The 21,145-nt window shown below is 40.4% G+C and overlaps 1 protein-coding gene across 1 annotated transcript in view; it reads left to right on the top strand.

Annotated features, from left to right (window-relative positions):
- The window catches only part of LOC122802524 (inosine-uridine preferring nucleoside hydrolase-like), a 311,465-nt gene that overhangs the window by 276,966 nt on the left and 13,354 nt on the right, over nucleotides 1–21,145 (top strand). Inside the window, exon 4 of the mRNA XM_044072178.1 lies at nucleotides 262–398. Coding sequence (XP_043928113.1) covers nucleotides 262–398 — 137 coding nt within the window. The remainder of the gene's footprint in view (nucleotides 1–261; nucleotides 399–21,145) is intronic.

Genomic DNA, 21,145 nt, shown 5'->3' with positions numbered 1-21,145 from the left:
GGCTATATTGCACATTCAAACACTGATGGCAGTGGTGCAAGAGTTAGAGTCCATAACTTCTTTCTATCATAGTCACTATAACAAAACATCTTCAAAAGAAGCAGGTTTTTGTATTACTGTACATATCCACCTACAGCCATCCAATATGCTTCTCCATTTATAGCCCATATATTATATTGATTATGCTGTGACATGTCTCCATCTCTCTCAGTATGGTATTAATGTAATTACCTCATATACTCATACTTTTTTTGTTTTTAGCCAGGGGAAATGTAACAGCTTGTGGGGAATTTAACTTCTCGGTTGATCCTGAAGCAGCATATGTCGTCCTGAGTGAGTATATCTGCCCTACGTACATTGCTACATGGGAATATGCATGTCGACACAGACTCCCCTGGGTAAGACAGCCCGCTTTATTCCTTTGCTAAACTAAGTTTATTCATTAGACATACATAGATGATATACTAGCATAACATGTAGATGAATAATAATGCAAACATCAAAATATGTGGACATTTATCTAACGATAAATATTACAGTTTAATCATTTTACCTTGGCATTTGTAGGACAGAATGAGCCCCAATTTTATAATATATTTTACTTTTGCAACATATACTTTTTATGTAAGTTCAAAATTCAAAGAACAAAGTTATGCTTAACAGAATCAAAGCCTCAGAAGAGACTTCCTAGGAACTTTTATCTCAGTAGTGTAGAAGTGAACATGTCATTTCCGAAAAGACTATTGAGCTGCTCTTTAAACTCTCCTAGTGACTTTTATCTGAGCTTCCTTGGGAGTTTATTCCAATTTTTTTGCTAGCAAAGTCAAGAAGAAATTATCCTTCATCCTGGTATTGTAACTTTGTGTAATTATACTTGAGGCATTGTTGCCTGTTTAGACATTATGCTCTGTGAACTCACTCCCTATTATGGTAGTTAACTGTTCATTTTGTGACCACTTAACAGTCCAAATTACATCTCCTGTGTACAACCTATAATGAAAAGAATGTAAGAAGAATGTAAATGTCAGGGCTGTCAGCCTTCTATAATAAAGTATAGTATAGCAGAGAAAAAAGAATAGAAAATTGTTTACTGAAACATTTCTAGAGTCATTATAACCTGTCTGTGCCCCTGTGGTATAATTGCGGAAGGCTTCACAATATTCTGTTTGTGTCATTATCAATATCTTAAATAGATGAATCTAGATTTTAGGAAGTATAGGCAAAACAGTTTTTAAAATTGTTTTAATGCTGAAAAAGCACTTCCTAACTGCATAATTTGCATTTCCTTAAAGCCCAGCTTGTTGTCTTCTGTAATTAAAACTAACTGCTGATTACCTATTGAATGTAGATACTGTACATTGTTACATCCTAGGTACATTACTTTACTTTTCTTAGTGTTTAATACTATTGAGTTGACTTCAGCTCATGAAAACACAATCAAGACCTTACCGAAGACTGGCTGAGTCACTTGTAGAGTTGACTGATGACAGCATTTTTAATCATGGATCAAATCTGTTGATAGGTATGGAGTTCCACTGGCATTGTGATGAAAAACATGCTGAACAAAAATGGTCCAATAACAGATCCTTATGACATACCTCTTGTTGGAAACTGAGATGAAACAGATTCCTTAATTCTCATGCAGAAGGAATACCTTCTCAGCCAACTGCCTATCCAAGTTGTGATATAAGTAGATAAAGGATCTACAAAGTCAGACAGTTCAGGCAGAGGATTAATGCTATAAGATGTTAATGAGCTGCTTTCAGTTGTTCAGGTTTTTCCTTCAGCCTTAATTTGCCTATTATTTGACTCTGAGAAAATCAATTAACCAGAACTCCTGAGCTAAGGATGAAAAAGGTCCATGTTGATCTGTACTCTACCATGGTTAACAAACAAACAAATATGTTTTCACATTTGTTGAAAGCAGAGTACTAATATTTGACCAATGCCATCAAACAGAGTTGTCCATGGAATTAAATTACAGGACTGTAGAAGTTTATCAGATTAGTGTCACATGACCTACCCATCATAAAACAGGTAATTCTGAAATGCAACAGATACAAGGTAAAATATGAAGTTCTCAGTCTTTTTGGATCATATTCCTGTTTTCTGTTTGTAGCTATGTTCAAATACTTTCCTCAAAATGCATGACTCATTGATTGATCTATTTGTTGGAGGCATCCAAAGTATCCCCACCTTTACTTCCAACAGACTGGAACTTATCATAAAGTCAAATTCTGATGAAATGGATATTATAGACAGTTAATTACTGATTGATTCTACAAAGGAAAAGGGCATTTGGGCTTAGCTGCTGAGTCTCATTTGATTTAATATAGTGATTGCTGCACCCAGAAGGGTGTGCTGTTGAAGCAAAATATCACTAATGTCATGAAAGGAGATACTGCCAGCCCAGCTATCTGGAATTTTGTAGATAATTATATGTCATTTGTGAATATCAACATGATTCATATGTGTTTGTTACAAATGTATTAGAACTGTATATGTGCATGTCAAACTGCTGGTACAGAAGCTTGTGATAAAGAGGGTTTGTACAGTACTGAGCCTAAAACTGTATCTACAGTGTACCCTACTTAAAAAGAACAGAAATGTATATACACTATTGTAACTGTTTAAATGTATATTTTTTAACAGGGGAAACTGGAACACAGGAGGTTAACTTACAAAACTTAAAAAAATAGCTGAAATTAAATTACTTTATGACTGGGGTATAAAAAGATATTTGTGAGACATATTTAAGTTCTGAGAGTACTTACATATTTATTTGTTGACACTGTGTTGGGCACTCCTAATAGCCTTGCTCTTGGTTAAACTATCACTTGGATTAATAGTAACATTACACAGTAAGATTGGACACCCTTTGTTGAGGGCCTTAGAGTAGCCGATAAGGAGTTGGCTAGCAGCAGTAATATCTACCTTATAGTCTGGGCAGAAGGGGGCATAACTAGTAAACCTGTGCCAGCCTTCCCCAGGTGTATCTGTGTATAAATCAAATCTCATGTGTGTGTCAGCTACTTGGGCAGGGACATGAAACACTGGTTTGACAGAGAGGGAGTGCTGGTGGTCTTGGCTTGGTCACTCAGCTAAGATCTCAACTCTATAGCTGTACCCGTGGGGGGTCTTACTGGGGAATTGAAGGAAGAGGGAGAAACCAGCTTCAGACTGACTGTGGTCTCTGTATGCTCTTAAGGGAAATTGTGCTTGATGCGGAGAACTGCATCTGGAAATACTATGTGTGTGTGTGTGTGTGTGTGTGTGTGTGTACTTGGCATCCTCCAAATGTACGTCCTCCATTGGTCCCAGTAGTAAGGATTACAGCTCCTTGATTACTGGGTCAGTGGTGGGGTGTCACACTGTTTTAGAAATCTTGTTTCTGCTGGAGCTCTGAGAATATTTTGTCAAACAGATTAGCAATGATATTATTGTCAATAACAGCAGGTCCCATCTTTATGTATCAGGTTATTAGGAGCCGATGTAAAAAAAAAAAAAAAGAGGAAAAATCTTTGCAATCTTGAAAAACACTTTTTTGTTTGTAGTATAATGTTTAACCAGGTTCAATCCATATATTTTCCAATATTTGTAAACCATAGAGCATAGTATCTGTGAGGATATTTTGTAACTTTGCTTCTTATTTTGTTCAGATGGATTCCTTTGTTAAACTGCCGAGTGATGTGTCTGTTTCTTTTTTTATTGTTTTGTTTTTTTTTTTTTTTTTTTTTTTTTTTTTTTTAGCCTACTTAACAAGATGCCTATTCTTCCATGATGGCTTCTTTTGTTGTAATACTTTTGGATGTTGGAACAAATTTTTTAACATCCTGAATCTTCTTACAGAAAAGAGACTGACATTCCCCTATAGCCAATTGTGCCACATTGGCCTTCCAGTTCCATTCTACTAGTTCTAAGTTTACTGGAGTATAATCGGCCTGATAACATTTGCCAGTTATGGTCTGGTGTACCTCTTTGTCCATCCTCTTGCATACTGCATTACACACATGGTCAGGGGTGCCTAATGAAGGTGCCTGATTACATATATAATATCAAACTCTGATGTAAATATTTATGTATATACTTTGTGAATACTGATGCTCTCTAATAAACCATACTAACACTTACAGTTTCTACTAACTTTATTGCCTCACACCTATACTTGTTAATGCTAATGTCTCACCAGACAACACAGAAGTTCCTTCATCAAAATTATCTTTAATTATGGTTGACCTAACTATGGTCAGCCATCCAAAAATGTAACTGTTGTAATAAATACCAGGTGTCATTTTCTAGCTATGAATTCAGGTCTCCTTCCAGCACTCACTCATACAGTTTCTTAAAACTCAGATCTGTTATTTGGTGCTGTTTCCTGCGCATCAGACAAACTTTATACAATATGTGAAACAATGCTAGGCAATGCAGTAAAATGCCAATGTAATGTTTCGCCCATATATTATATTATTTTTCACTGTGAGACATGGCACTATGTACACCGTTGATTTATGATGAATGTAATGTTTGAGCCATTGTGACCCTGACTGATGCAATACAGATTTAACATCTTTGTAATGTTTTAACTCATTTTGCCTGAAAAGGGTCTTCAGATCAGTACACTTACCAGGTTAACAAATGTAAAATAAAATAACCAGTGATGTGACATAGAGGGATAAAGATCTAACCATGGCCCAGGTGACCAGAGTTCAATTAATGGAATATTTGACTGAGGAAGTGGTAAGAGAAAATAGGCAGTTTCATCTCAGATAAGGGGAGCCCACATTTTGGGCACACATGGGGACATTTGTGTGTCTCACTATGGAGTCAGCTATGACCAAGACATTTGATGTGTTTTGCCTTAGGGACTTAGTTTTTCAGACATGGGTGTATGTGTTGATATGTGTAGTGGTTTCTTTTTGCTTAGTGGTGAGAGTGGGTGGTGTGCGTTTGGGAGGTCTCTGTTCTTTTGGTTGGCTTTTAGTGAGTACCTCCACGTATGTAGGTTTATGTGTCATGACCCTATTTTGTATGAGAGGTGAGGTTTGCGTGAGAGGTGAAGTGTGTGTTCTGACAACTGATACTCTGTTTTATGCTTAGCTTGTCCTTGTATCAGAGAATTGACTCCAGTTCCACAGTGTATTTGCATCTCTCACACAGGGTGTTAGTTTGCTTTAAGGAGTAAATGGTTGCCAATATACATGAAGCAATTTCTACATTGCATCAAGATGCCAATACCAATCAAGCTGGCAGGAGAAATGATTGGAAACTGTCCTCCCATTGTAGCAGGATGTTTCTGAATGTGGTATTTGGAAAGGAAGTGGGCTAGCTGGACTTAGGACTTTGGCTTAACTAGTAGGCTAGTTTGACTTGGAGTAGCAAAAGTAGTGGATATATAGTAGGTTGTGGATGATAAGTGTGAGAACGCTGCTTAGAGCACAACTGAGTTGCCCTTTGCTCAGCAGAGAAGCTTGGGGGGGGTTCTACTGGAAGATATCTAGGGAAATATAATGCTCCCAGGTGTATGCATCTATACAGGACACTGCTAAACCCAGTTGCACAGTGTGCAGCAATGAGCAAATGTGAGACTTATATACACAGGCAAATTTAAACCGCTTTTAACATTTCTATCAAGGGGAAAGCCCCAAACTTAACCTTTCTTCACCAATCCCCAACTGAGATGGATCCTGAGCTACACATTTCTGCCACATCATGGCTTGATTCCCAGGTGACAACTAGAAAAACAGCTGTGAAGTGCTGCCTGAGGGTGGGAAGGGCATTCCAATGATGTTAGCCCCTGACGAATATGAGAGGTTGTACTGTGCTAATGATAGGATATTGTATTAGTGGATAACTTCAGGTACTGTAGTGGGAGGTCATCTGAGGAAAAGGACGATAATTTATACTTTTTAAGGAGTTTTCAAGTTAGTTTTTTTTTTTTTTTGAACAGTGAAAAGATTTTGTTAGATTGTCTGACGACTTTCCATTGTTAACTGGTGTTGTGATATTTGAGGGTGGAAGTATTGCAGCAGCTGTTATAGTGAAGTGCTGAGTATATAATTCTGCTCTCTAGAGGGCTGACAGAAGTATGGTTTGACAAAGGTTTTAAAGGTTTGATTATGCTGTGTTGAAAATGTATGGAGGTGTTTTGATTAGTGTCATTAGGAAATTAAATGTTTTCTTTTTCTGGCTGCCATTACTTTCCAACTTTACATCGGGAAAGATATAACGTCTTTGTTAGTGCAGTACTGGTTCCATGTTTTGTCCTATTCAGTGATTAGTTCTTCAATTTCTACTGTGACCCAAGGAACTGTTTTCATTTTAGCTCTTCTGATTTGGGCCTTAAAACTGAATATACAAACCACAGCAGGGACCAATCTACTTGTGTCCATCATCAGCAGGTGTTGATCCCTGGTCCCAGTCTGCAGCATGTGCCCATAAGACCCTCACCCCTGCAAAAGCAATGCACTGGCTTAATTATTGTGCTGGGAATTCCTTCCCACTCAAACGTCTATGAGGAAGTTAAGGACCTAAAGACTATTGTCTCTGAGATGGACAAGGACAGCATTCCCTCCCCAGCTTGCAGCTCTTCACTGCATAACACATCCTTTGTTGAGAGCTTGACACTTGGGTGGCATTGTACTTGTCTCTGGTCACCAGTTTTTCCCCTCAAATGCACCTGAATATAGGTCTAGGGAGATAGGTATAATTTCCAACATAAAGTTTTGCCATTTGGGGTTCACTCAGTGCCCATTTTTTTCTCCAAGATGTTGGACATGATTATTTTTATCAAACTGTTGACCATGGTGGTCAACATCTTGCAGTAAGATGTTTCTGCATTCCCCTATAGGATAGGAGGCTCCTGGTGGCTCTAACAAGAAACTGCCAGCTAGTGACTTTAGACACTGCCTTTGTTGAATCCTTGGGGGTAACTCCCCATAAATTGAGAGAGACTACCTCTGAGCTTGTCTCAGGGGACTCCCCTGTCATGACTTTGACAGCAACATTAATTTCAGGGGTAAGTGTAGATCCTACTGGGCCTTCTGGCCTTGATGGCCACCAAGATCTTCATGGTATAATTTCCATACATCTGGGTGCAGACATCGCAATGGACTTTGAGAAGTGGGTACAAAATTATTGTGTGATCACACAGCTTTTCCTGGTGGTGTTCCTGTTCTCGTAGGTCATGGAATGGTGGATAATTTTCAGCAATCTTCTGATGTGCCTTGCATTCTTACAGCTTAAACTGTTGGGGGCCCTAATAACAGATGCTTTCCTAGTGGGGTGGAGAGCAAATTGGCTTCTTCACAGTCTAAGGGATGTGGTTCCTCATGGACAGTAGCCACTTAAATCTAAAGGAAATCATTTTAGCTGTAAATGTCCTAGAGGAAATCTACAGCTGGAGCCCCCCTCATTTGGTTCAACTGCCAAGAGGCCATAGATAAAAGTATGATTCTCTCTGAAGTTCACAACTGAGGGGAAGTGAGCATGTTAGGGAACTGTATGTGCTCATCGTCAAGCCATATCCTGGGGTTGCAGTAAAGAAGCTTTACCTAGATTGCATCTTCCAGTTGCAGGTCTTCCAGAGATGGATCTGTTTGCTATTAGAGAGAATGTGGTTCTAGCCCACCTCTGCTTTCTGCAATAGATAAAGGGACAGAGCTGTTAGATGCATTTTCCCCTCATGTGGCAAATACAATTCCTGTATGCATACTTCCTTTCTCCTGATCCCATCCCTACTCACAAATTGCAAGCAGGGAGTCCAAAAGTAATCCTCATTGCCCATGGTGGCCAAGAAGTTTATAATATTAGGGTCTCGGGTCCCTGTTGATAGAGAACAACTGTCTATGACTTAATGTTTTGCTTATATTAACTCCTGTGACATCCACCATGCCTTTTGGATGGGCTTTCAGAAGTTACTAAGACTGTTTGAAGCAGTCTATCTGTTAGGTTTGCTCAACCAAGTGGAAGAGATTATCCAGTTGGCTACAGCAGTAATGGACACCATCCCATTTACTCTTATTCAGGCCATCCTTGCATGTCTAGAAACCTCTATGACTTGAGCCTCACTTATGACATAGTCAAACTGCAAGTGTCAGCCTTTTTTGCCGACTATGACCTTTCAGAGGACAGTACTGTGGATCAACATGAACTGGTTAAGCATTTTCTTAAAGGAATGCTGCATTTCCTTCCACAATTAAAAAAATCCCCCTCTTTTGAACCTAGATACATTTTCTTTTTTGGGGCAGAGGACAGAAAGGTTCACTATCAGCTTAGGTTCTACAGAAAGCAGGTACTTGATGGTCAGGTCCTCCTCCAGCTCCTCTTTCTCATCCTCACAGTTGTCTCATTAGTGCCAAGATGCTAAGAGTATCATCTACTTCACCAACTCAGAATGTTAGTAGCTGGTTTGGAATCCAAAGTCTGAGATGTTCTGTGTCACCACCTTCAGCATTACAAAAGAGTCTGACAAGCCATCACTGACAATAACTGGGACATATTTGAGAGCTGCTTTGTGGACAGAGATACAATACAGGAGCTGGTGGACTTGTGCCATCTTCACATGGAATCACGGAGGATGCATGGAAACCCTACCCCAGTGGGCACGATGGTTTGTGTATCACTAATTATTCTTGCCATGTGAACCTTAGAGCATCCAGCGGGAGACAGAATAAGAGTTTTGCAGGTTTCAGCATCAGAAATCCTTCACCATTTACTTGATGTAATGCTGATGAATGTGGAGGAGCAGATATGGTTTGCATGGACAGCAGAGAAGAGAGCCAACATCATGTAGGCATTCTGTGACATAGTCTATTTCCCTATAAAAGTCCCCAGACAGACCAAGTAGTGTACAGTATATCAACCAAAAAGTTTTATAGTCCATCATCTGCCAGCTGATTTGCAGAAAACATGGTAGTATATTCACTGTGTCTTTGCATCATCCAGGTGATTCCCATGATTCCCATATCTGGCATACATGCAATCTATACTAGCATTTTTTGCAGCAGGAGCCTTTCTACAGGGTCATCTAGTTGATTGGTGCACACATTACTAACTCTGGAGCCCATGACTATGCAGTGACATGAATATAAGTAGCAGACATCTCATAATGATCTTTGCTGTTGTATGTTACCAGTGATGCTGCATAAGCCTTACAGGCACGACTGAAGACTCCCATCTGCAGCCCCCAGACAGAAGCAGAGAAGGTTGGCAACACTGCAATAGCATAACCACAGAACATTACTGAATATGTTTTCAGAGTGATGAATTCTTGTTTCCACTGGCTGAATACATTTGACAGTGTAATGCAGTGCAGTACAGTACACTTCTGAGATATACAGTAAGCTATCTGTAGTGTGTGCCATGCAACACAACATTCTGCTGTGTAAACATTTACACTACGGGGTCATTATGGAACTGGCCAGCAGTTGTGTGTCAGCACTGATGGAGGAGCCAGGTGAGGAGTCGGAGAAGGACATGAATGACGCACAGATGGGTGTAATTCTTTGTGGCACTGGCAAAGATGAGCCATGTGGTTCACAACTATAGGCCATGACAGAATAAGCACAGAACAAAACGCAACTGTTACATATATTTACAACTCTAGGCTATGCAGTACAGAATATGGACTGGCCATACTGTGCAATAGACGTTACCTAACCTGCATGAGCCAGGCGGGTAGGCAGGCTACAGTCATCACCATTTGCATAGATGGGGAGTACGTGGCATGGATAGCAACACTAGCATAGGTGTGGGGGTTATTGGTGGTGTCTGCAGTGATCCTGCATAGAACTAGTGTGTTCATGAGATGTCAGGGTCATATTCTCAGTTGATGATGTTCATAGGTTCATAGGTAGGTACTAGGCTATCGGTCCAAAGGCCTAAGTAAGCCTAGCCGAAAAGGTTCCCTGGCTTTCGCCACCCAAAAAAATTATTTTCCTGTGCCCCTGAAATTAGTCCTGCAATGTATTGAACCCAGGTTCCTGTACACCACTGTCAGAGTAATGAAACACTATGCCATGTAAGCCCTGTGGTGCTTTCAGGAGGTCATAACTTTTGATGTCCTTTAAAAGAACAGCCCCTGTGTCTATTAGTACATGTTTGTCAGCTGTCATATTTGTTTCCCATGGTCTGCATAGTTGTCTCCCAAAAGTATTACAACCTGCCATGCTTGGACAGTGAGGCACAGATAGTTGTTCCCCCAAACATGAGAGGAGCAACTGTTATGCCTGTCCCCCATGACATTGCTGTCTGGATGTGATGCCTCTCCCTCAAGACATTGACCAACTTATCACAATGACTTTACTGGAAAAACCTCACCCAGACTCTGCCACAGCTTGCTGTGAGGGGAAAGGTTAGTTTTCTTTTGATTTCTTGAACTATGTATTATTATATTGCATTTTTCTATTTTGTATACTGTGATTTGTTTTCTTTACATTGTGTTTTACTTGTATTCTGCTTTTAATTGCATATTAAAACTTGAAAAAAGACCACAGCTGTGTCTCTTGTTAGTCAGAGAAAAATTTTCCCACCCTTCTACCCTACTACTGTTGTGTTCTTAAACACCATTGTATTTCTAGTTGCCTGCCCCTTATGTAAATTTGATCATATATCTCTTCCCTCTCTCCTTTCATTGGCTGGTGTGAATAAGCACAAAATTATAATTTTGTGAAGTCACTCCCCTTCAACTATTTAAATTAATTGGCCATCCCACTGTATTCCATAGTACCAGAATACAAAAGTGCCCACCCCCTTCAATCTGACTTGCTCTTTTAAAAATAGTGGCTGTCCAATTAGACAGTTAAAACTTAAGTTACCCCCTTTCTTATCTAACTGCTTAGTGCACACTGCAGTGTTTAGGATAAACCATTTTTTTCATCTTACCTTTAAACATCTATTGCAAGACCACCAGTTACTGGAGAGCCAACATTCTGCCTCTCAGTAGTCATCTTTGGGATTACTGCTTCTGTTTTCTCCTGGTGAGAGAAGGAGTACAGGGACATTATTTCCTGGAGACTGGTGATCACCAGAAAAACCTAATAACTGCTTTATAGGTGATAGTTTGGAATCTGAGCTCATATTCTAGTCCTGGTAAGAGAAGGAGCAGAGTGCATTGATTCCTGACTGTTTCTGGTTGGAGAGTGAGTGTCTGTACTTAACTTTCCTGATTGGTCAGATTGCTATTTAAGGCATCTACAAGGAAAAGGCTACAAGCCTACAGACCCTTGCATCACCTGGGACAAGACTGCAGATCAACAAACAGGCTGTGGCCTGCTTCTCATCTTGGGATTGGTTCTAACATTTTGCTTCTGGTGAGAAAAGAAGCAAAAGAGCATTGTATCCCAACACAGTGAAGCTGTGGTGATGCCAGTGATAGTAATAGCCATGCAGTTGCTATCCATGCAACTCCCCTCTTTTCTTCATTCTTGACAAGTTAATTCTTTCTTTTCAGTAAGTACTGTTTGATTTGTTTCTAACTTCAAAATATCTGCCTAAATATTTCATCCTTAAATTTTCAGGGTCTATGCATTAGTTTCCCCTCAAGTGTTTGGCAGTGCTCTATACAGACTCAGACACCTTGAGTGGCATTTTTCCTGTAAACGCACAATTGAAATTTCTCCATTACCTAGTTGCATACAGGACAGCTAGTTTGCAGTGACAAGCATTGTCCCCATAGTTGCAAACTGGATACTTCTGACAGTGACTGAGATTCTCACTCCAAATGTCTAATAAATAAGAAAAGGGTCTGTTGCCATGAATATGAACTTTCCTGCTGTCTCTTTTACCAACTTGGTGGATATGGGCATCCTGAGGCAATGTAAAAATTGCCTCATATTTACTGACAACTAGTTAATTCTCAAACAAACTGATATGGTATGTGAGAGATGTATTTACATAATGTCACTGGAGGCAAAACTCTCACATACAAGTACTCCTAATGTCAATAAGGTTGTCAGTAGTACACACACACTGCACCCATCATGCACAATTCAAAGCAGACATACCATCCCACATATGCTGAGGCACTTAAATAGTTATTATTTTATTTATTTACATTTGATTACCAGGTATTTTCCGCCTGGGCCAGTAGACCCTTTTCAGCAGAGACCTGGGGAGAAAAGCTAAAAGAATTTACATTATTACATATTTAGTGCAATAAGATAAAGAGAGGGGACAAGCAATGCAAAACAGAAAATGAAAATTTACATGCAGCTAAACAGAGATTAAAAAAGATTACATGCAAATAAACACAAAAAAACAGGATATAAGAGTATTTCAAAAAGTAAAGAACATCAAGTTAAGAATCAGAAGGTAGACGTCAGATTGCAAAGATGACAAAAGGCTAAGAGAGAGAGAGAAAGTGATTGTAGACAGTGAAGGAGGGTAGGTGTAACTTAGCCTCAGGGAGTACAGGAGCATAACCAATGATTTGAGAAATATACTTTTAGGAGCCGTTTGAAGTTACGTATATCAGGGATGGATAGAATATGTTGGGGAAGAGAATTCCAGGATTTGACTATTGTATGGCCATATAAAGAGTCACCGTGAAAGTTATGAGTCTTGATAACTTTGAGAAATAATTTATCAACTGACCTGAGTGAAATGAAGTTAGTGTACACTTGAACAAGGTCTGATAGAGCCGGACAGTCGTCAGGTTTATGGATGACTGAATGGGCAACTATTAGTTGATTGAAAGATAGTAAGTTAGGTAGTTCAATCCAGTTTAGATGGTGAAGGGGAGTGCAATGGTGTGATCTTTGAGGCTGGTTTGAGGTGAATTTGGCTATTTTATTACAGTAAGATTCGAGGTTATTCAAATCTGATTTGTGGAGGTTGGTGAATACTTGGGAAGAGTAAATAAGGGTAGATAAAAGGTGTGTTCTAGCTGTTGTATATCTAGCATGATTGGTGAGATAGGGCTTAGCGCTATAAGGGGCACCAAATTTTACATGGACTTTTTAAATTGTTAATGTATCAAACTTCATGCCATTGTCAAGAGTAACACTGAGAAGTTTTGTTTGTTCAACAGGTTTTCTTTTTGTGCCATTGGAGGAAAAGATGGAGAAGGGTCATTGGTCATTGGTTATTTTTATAGAGGTATTGGTAAAGGGCATAACCTTGGTTTTGTTGGGGTTTAATATGAGTTGATGGTCTGATAAATAGTTTTCAGTGTTTCAATGCAACCTTCCTAAACCACAAAGACCTACTATATGAAGTACACATAACAAATACCCTCAACAGCCCCATATGTGCTCTTTCAAAACAACACCCACATCAACACATAGAGCTACATCTCATGGAATCTCTACCTCTAAGCCCATAAGGCAATCCACCACACAATCAAACATTCTAGTCACTGGAGACTTCATCGTGAGACACACTGATGTCCCTCTCAACAGGCTGAGTAAGGACAAAGTCACAGTCAGTTGCTTATCAGGGGCTAGGATCCACTACATTACGCACAAACTCAGGTCACTGGACCACAAGTACCAATATGTCTCAGTCATAGTCCATGTGGGAGTAAATGACCTGACACATACCTCCCTAGACTACATGAAGAGAGACATCGTGGGACTCTCAGAATATGTCTCAGGCTGGTATGAGCCTATCACTGGACAGCATTTTGCCTACTCCAAAGATGATGCCATAATACGAACAAAAGATGATTGACTTTAATAATTGGCTTACTTTCTGGTGTCATTCTAAGGTGGTGCAGTTATTGTCAACATGGAAGGAGATGGTCAACAGAACACACAGCTTTGCCAGGAATGGTCTGCACCTCTCCCCTCTAGGCTTTTCAATATTAGCTAAAACATTGTCCTCCCCCACAGGGCCTTTTTTAGGCAATGCCAAACCAGAAGTACTTCCGACATAGCAAATCAAAAAACTGCTCTATGCTAGGAGTCTAAACAAAAAACTCAATCCATAAAAGCTCTCTTCACCCTAGAGTGAAGTCACTGAGTGGTCACTAAGACATGGTTTAAAGCCGCGGAGAGCACACCAACAGTGCAAGATTATAATGACTTCCACACATTTAGTGTATAGGAGCTAGCAAGTTAGGCTGGTGCACGGCAAGAGCACTTGTTAGATCCAAAATCAGAAAAAAAGGCCAGCACCAAGGAAGGTTCAAAAGTAGTTTAATAAAACTGAAACTAGACCGGTTTCAGCAGCAAGGCTTTCCTCAGTAGTATAGTCAGCAAAAAGCACTTAGTCATCATCTTATATAATGTTCTTTAAGGCATCTATATGACATCACTTTTAGACCAGCTACTTCATAGGCAGGGACTAAAGGTGGAGGTGTCTCTATCTATATCAAAAATAAATATACTTCAAGGCTGGTCAAACAGGACAGTGCACTTGAGCTGCTCCATGTTCAAATCACCATAGGTGAAACCCAATACCACTTCCTTGCAAGCTATAGGTCCCCTCTATGACCCAGGAAACCCATACCATGTATTTAAACTAATTAGAAACACTAATCATCCAACCTGATACCATTTTCATGGGTGACTTTAATTACCCCACTATTAACTGGGAATCCTATTTGACACCAAAAGTACATGCACAGAGATTCCTGCATTTTGTAAATGCAAACTCCATGGACCAGATAGTCAATACACCAACCAGGGTGCAGCCATACTGGATCTGGTCGTCACTAATATGGAAGAGTGCTGCACATCCCCTACTGTAACGTCTTCCCTAGTAAGATCAGACCACAAAATGGTCTCCTTTGAAGTAAAAATAAAACCTGGACCCCCAGCTAAACCTGGAATATTCAGGAAGTATTCTAAGGCTAACCTCCTGCTACTAAGTGCAAACCTGGCAAAATTTCAAGCTCCCATAAACCCTGAAAACACTGCTGCCTATGCAGAACTACTCACAGAAACCCTGTACAAGCATATTAATAGCTGCATAGAGGCAGCTGCATCCACCAGGAAGAAGAACTAACTCAAAAAGCAAGCCACCCCAGTGGAATCACAAAATCAATAGGCTGTATAACAGGAGGATGAGAATCATGGCAAAAATTAGGAGGTGCAGCATCCAGCAGGATAAAAGTAATCTGATCATGCTAAACAAAGAACTCAGAGGACAAATAAAGTCTACCAAAGTCAAATCTGAGTTAAGTTTGGCCTCCCAGGCCAAAGGCAACCACAAAGCATTCTTTAGCTATGTCCACAACCTCAAAGGTAATACACAATTGTGTGCAGAGCTCATTGTAAATGGAGCCACCTATACTAAGCCAGAAGATATAGCAAGCCTCCTGGCTAATAAATTCAGTTGCAACATTACCCCACTGTCCCCCTCAACCTTCCTTCAGGAAATATCATCAAATATAACTCCCCCTACTATCACTAGAGAACAGGTCCTTAATCTCTCTAAGACCAAGAACACTACATCAGTGGGCCCAGACATTATCCCAGGATGCCTTATAAATAGCATGAAACATGACCTATCAGGGCCTCTGGAATTACTGTTTAACTGTAACCTCTGAACAGGCTTTGTGCCTCATGAATGGAGAAAGGCAACGGTCATCCCTCTGCACAAAGGTGGGCCATCTACAATCCCTGGAAACTACAGACCCATAGGTCTCACTAGTCTTATATGTAAAGCCATGGAAAGAATTATCATGGAAATGATCGATAGAAATATAGTAAACCTCCAGACACTGGACCCCACCTAGTTTGGTTTTGTCAAGAGCAGATCATGCCTACTCAACCTTGTGGACTTCTTTGAGAAGGTCACCAAAGGAATGGATGTGGGCAAAATAGTTCACACTGCCTACCTTGACCTGCTAAGGCATTTGACATAATAACCCACTCAAGCATTGTTGACAAACTCAAGAGGTTAAGTATAAACCTGTATGTCACCTGGTGGATAGCCAAATGGCTCACAGACAGGACCCAGGAAGTTAGACTTGGGGAATCCACCTCTACAAAGAAGCCAGTCACAAGTGGAGTCCTTCAGGGATCAGTCCTTGGACCGCTCCTTTTTGGCATTTACTTCTCAGAAGTCAAGACCAATATCAGTGGTCTGTGGCTGACTAAATTTGCAGATAATTGCAAATTAGGAGCTGTCATTGAATCTCAAACTGACATAAATGTTCTCCAGGAAGGGCTGACACAGACAAACAACTGGTGTCAGAGCCATGGACTAAAACTAAATACCAAGAAATGCATAATTGTATCCTTTGGGAAGTCATCCATCCCTGGTAACTATAATATTGACAACACACCCCTTAGAGTTGACCTAGAAGTCAAGGACTTAGGGACACACATAGATAGTAATCTCACCTTTGACCATCATGTGTCTACAGTGGTGAGAAAATCATTCTATGTTGCACAACTTATAAACAAAGGTGTGGCATCTAAGTCCAAAGAAGTCATTGTTCCACTGTATCTGGCATTCATCAGACCTATCACTGAGTACAGTGCCCCCTTTGGTATTTATCTAACCAGGCATATCCAACAATTGGAACGTCTACAGATTTTCCTCACTAAAAGAATACAGGGCGTAAGTAAAATGTCCTATGCAGACTGCCTCAAAGGCCCTATCCCTGTATTCTGTCTCCTACAGGCTTTTGAGGGGAGCTCTCTGCCTGGCATACAGGGCATTGTCAGACCCTACTCTAATGGACCTCCTGCATATCCACAAAACAAACAGCACCAGAATTACTCATTCTAAAGACTTAAACCTTGCCTGTGATATAACTAGGACCTGCTGGAGAGATAGGTATGTATCCCAGGGACTACCCCATCTATAGAACAGGCTCCCCATCCATGTGAATCAGAGTTCCTCCCTAACCCAATTCAAGTGCAACTTGGAAAATTGGATAGGAAACCGGAAATTCATCCCTGGTTTAGCACCTATGTCTGTTATGGACACAAGTAACCTGTAAATGGTTCATTTCCCAGGTCCAAGTTTACACTTATCAAGGGTATCAGAACTTGTCAGAGATTTGGAATGCATGGCTGTAAATAACATAGTCGGGTATATCCCTGCCAGAGATATTGCAGGGCAAGCACACAGCAGTCAGCATGGTGTACCAGCTGTATATGGCAGTTATGCACTCTGCAGTTTGATGTGTATTGTTTGAACTCCTGTCTGCTGTAGCTTTACTTATATTTTGTTTGTATGCAGTATCTTCTGTTTGCAGTATTTCATCCACTTCTGTAGCACAGTCTCTGGCAATATCATGACCATGCTGTTTTTCATACTATTAAGGCCTCACAGTTTGACGATTATGATAACATAAAGTGATGTTTTCTGAATTGTGCCAGTCCTGCAGTGTGTTGTTGGCAATATTCCACACTATGAGGTCCAGTCTGTGTATGTGGGCGCAGGTGTGTTTGCCCATGGTTTTGAAGCCAGACTTCACTACCACAAACATGCATCACATTAATTTTCATGGCTATTTCATTACCCAGCTGCCTGCAGGGCATGGCCAAGCAGCTGCTACTTTGTCCCTTTCTGCTATGTGCATCATGTTACTATACATGGATATTGGACTACTGTGGTACCAGTGATGCCTAGCATTCACTTACCATGACAGAGAGTGATGTCATGAGCATCACCATGCTTTTATACTGTGCCAACATAAATATGATAATAAGGTTTAATTTCTGCTAAATAGCATTACTGTGGGCTTTAATGTATAGTTATAGGCTGTTTCTGATGTCCATGGTTTTGCTGTGCTCTTGGGTGTGTGTGTGTGTGTGTGTGTGTGTGTGTATGTGTGTATGTGTGTGTGTGTATGTGTGTATGTGTGTATGTGTGTATGTGTGTGTGTGTGTGTGTGTGTGTGTGTGTGTGTGTGTGTGTGTGTATACACTGAGTATGACAATTGCAAATACATATTTTCCCCATGGTTGACTATTTCATTTATTCAGTTTGCTTATTTCTTGTTGTCCATTGCACACATACATATGTATACACACACACACACGGCTATTTCATTTGTTCAGTTTGCTTATTTCTTGTTGTCCATTGCACACACACACACACACACACACACACACACACACACACACACACACACACACAGTGCTTCTATGAATGCATAAAAGCATGCTACCTGTATGCTGATGCACTTGGGTCACTTGACCTATCATAATGCATTCTACTTGCTTGCTGATGACTGCCATTGTCCTGAATACATGGATTCATTATGCAGCATTATCCCTGGTGGATCCATACTGTGTTGGTACTTGGGCACACCTAATCCCCATCAGGCCTCTATCTCACTATGACCGAATGGTCACGTTATCTTTCTTTCTTTCTGAATACCTCCAATGATGTGTGTGTGTGTGTGTGTGTGTGTGTGTGTGTGTGTGTGTGTGTGTGTGTGTGTGTGTGTGTGTGTGTGTGTGTGCACGTGCGCGAATGTGCATAGTCTTTTATTTCAGTACTACAATGCAACTGTTGTTTACTGAAATAATTTAAAGTGTTTTTATTTTATTATTCTTTCGTTAATGTACTGTTTTTTCAGCTTTTGCCCCTGCTACTTTCTGATCATCAGAACCCTCCTGGCCAATCAATTCACTCATTATACATCACCAGAAGTGGGTCAATTGGGAGGGGTAGTCATTTAGGCAGCCCTCAAGAGTGGTTCATGTTTTTACTTTAAGCCCTACATACTCTGTGCATGCTTGACTTACATAAGTGAAGGGGGCATGCAGTGAGGTTTTCAGTGCTAGTCATCCATCACTTACACAGCTGCAGCAGCAGCAGCAGTCCTGCCTTCCCATCTTCAAGCATAGCTGGCAGTCTCTGCAGTGTCCACTGGAGAAGCAGAACCCCCTTATGTGCTCACCAAGTGCCTGCAATACATCCCTCCCCTAGACAGGTGAGCAGGCCAAGACCCTTTATTTCTCTTATTCCTTGTCAATTTCCTCCAGTACCAGGGCTACTAATTAAATAAATTCCAGCCACATGGGTCACAGTGAGGCCTCCAACTCTTTATGTCATGGAGCCTGGCATTTAAAATGCTGCATATTGCTTCTTTGTCATCATAAAGTGCAAAGCACAAGGTCACAGCTCCAGTTGGGAAAATGCTGCCCTTCCCTCCTTGTACATTAGTATGTACTGCACAAAACAGTACTACTTTCACTATCTATTGCAACAAAATCAATAAATGAAATAAGTTTTAAAACACAGTTTATAATTAGCACAGTAGCTTGCAGTTTTAAGCAACTCCCACTGGAAATCTCAGAATATTTTTTTCTCTTTGCAGCTAACTATCAGCTGTCACCAGGGCTACTACTTGTTCATCAGGTCTACCAGCACTCCTTTTCCACTCCCTGGACTTGCTCCAGCTCATGGCTAGGGCCAGAAAGGAGTTTGAGGCTCCTGGTGCAGTGTTATATGGCTGCTGAAGAGTGGTTTTCCTTTAAGCCCTAACTTCCCTTTGCAGTGCACATGTATGTTACATCCAGGACCAGATGTACAATAGGGATGTGTTGGTATATTATTCTGCCTCCACTGTGACATAGACAATATCCCACACTTCTTCCCCATCAGGAAAATACCCACTACATGTCCCCAGCCTCCATCAGAGATTGAATGTAATGTGCCCACCTCCCAGATGGGCCCACCCGTCCTTCTTCTACCAATGCCTCAGACACCTGTGACACTAACTGAACTCATGTCATGTAGGCAATAGTCAAGGCTTTATCCCTCTACATGAAAGCACTGGAGGGATATCTCAGAATAATTGCTTATTACAAAAATAGTGCTATATTGGCAATAATGTCTGTTCCGTTCCATCTTTTTATATTCAGCAGTACAATTTCAAATTCTGCTTTCTGCAGTCACTTTAAAATGCTGAATCTTGCATACTCATTATCAAAATGCACAGCAAAATGTCTCAGCTCCCCTTAGAAAAATATATTTCCACAACTACTCTACATTAAATGAAAGTTATGTACTTACCATAATGCTATAACTATGTTGTCTTTTTCCATCCATCTCAGTCTGTGGATTATCAGATCTGACCCAATTTTAAGGCTATCATCTCCACTTCTTCAGCCCTAAAGCTCCACCTCCTCTACTCATAATACACTGCCCTCCCTGATTTTCCTCACATCATTTTTACCCTACTTGTTTCCATAAAGAGAAAGAGGAAAGTTCCAAAATAGGAAAAAGGAAACAAGGGTACTACATAAGTAGCCCCAAATATGAGCTTCGGGCTGGGCTGCACAATCAGCCAAATGCAGCACAAAAAGAATGAAAATTTGGAAGGAGAAACAGATGGAGGGATGGTTGGAATGGACAGAAGAAGACAACATGACTCCAGCATTATGGTAAGTACATAACTTTCATATCCAATGTTGTCTTTTCTGTCCATCTCAACTTATGGGACAGAGTAAAAACACAGAGTGGCATCAAGAGATAACATTCAGAATTCCACAAAACGTAGACATGGATCTGGACTGTATATCTAATTTTAATGGTTTACAAAGGCATGAGTGCTAGACCAAGTAGCAGCTCCACAAATTTCAGCTAAAGAGGCTCAGGCAAAGAACACAGTTCATATAGTAATACCTTTGTCGAATGAGTTTCTTAAGGAACTCCCTGTGATGAGTCATCAAAAGAAATACAATTGGAAAGCCATCTGGATAAGGTCACTTTTGAAACAAGCATACCCATCTGAGTTTTTGAGAAACAGACAAAAAGCTAGTTACATTTCCTGAAAGTCCTTAGCCCTGTCCAAATAAAATCTTAGTTGACAGTGAAAGCCCAGACAGTGGAGCAAGTATTTTCCACTGCTGCTAAAGTTTGGGTACAAGCAGTTAAATGGATAGGTTGATTTAGATTTGACTCAGAGGCCACTTTAGGTAAGAAGGAAGGATTATCAAGTACAGAAACTATCCTTATGAGAACTAGGTAAAGTGGTATATAACATAAGGCTTGAAGCTCCAATGTCCTTGCAAAAATAATAGCCACCAAAAGCAAATTCTTCCAAGACAGCATATTCAAATCTACTGTAGCAGATAGCTCGAATGGAAGCCTAGTCAAAACGTGCAAGAGTATAGTCAAATCCCAAGGTGGGACTGAATCTCTGACAGGGGTCTTAGGAGGAAGGTGTCTTTCAGAAAAGTCAGTTTGAGAAACACAACAGGCGTATTATTCACGCCAGTGTGAAAATTAG

Source organism: Protopterus annectens, chromosome 5.part0 (genome assembly GCF_019279795.1).
Source record: "Protopterus annectens isolate FY-2018-M chromosome 5.part0, PAN1.0, whole genome shotgun sequence".
NCBI classification, from domain to species: Eukaryota; Metazoa; Chordata; order Ceratodontiformes; family Protopteridae; genus Protopterus; species Protopterus annectens.
This window is presented reverse-complemented; position numbering and strand designations above follow the sequence as displayed.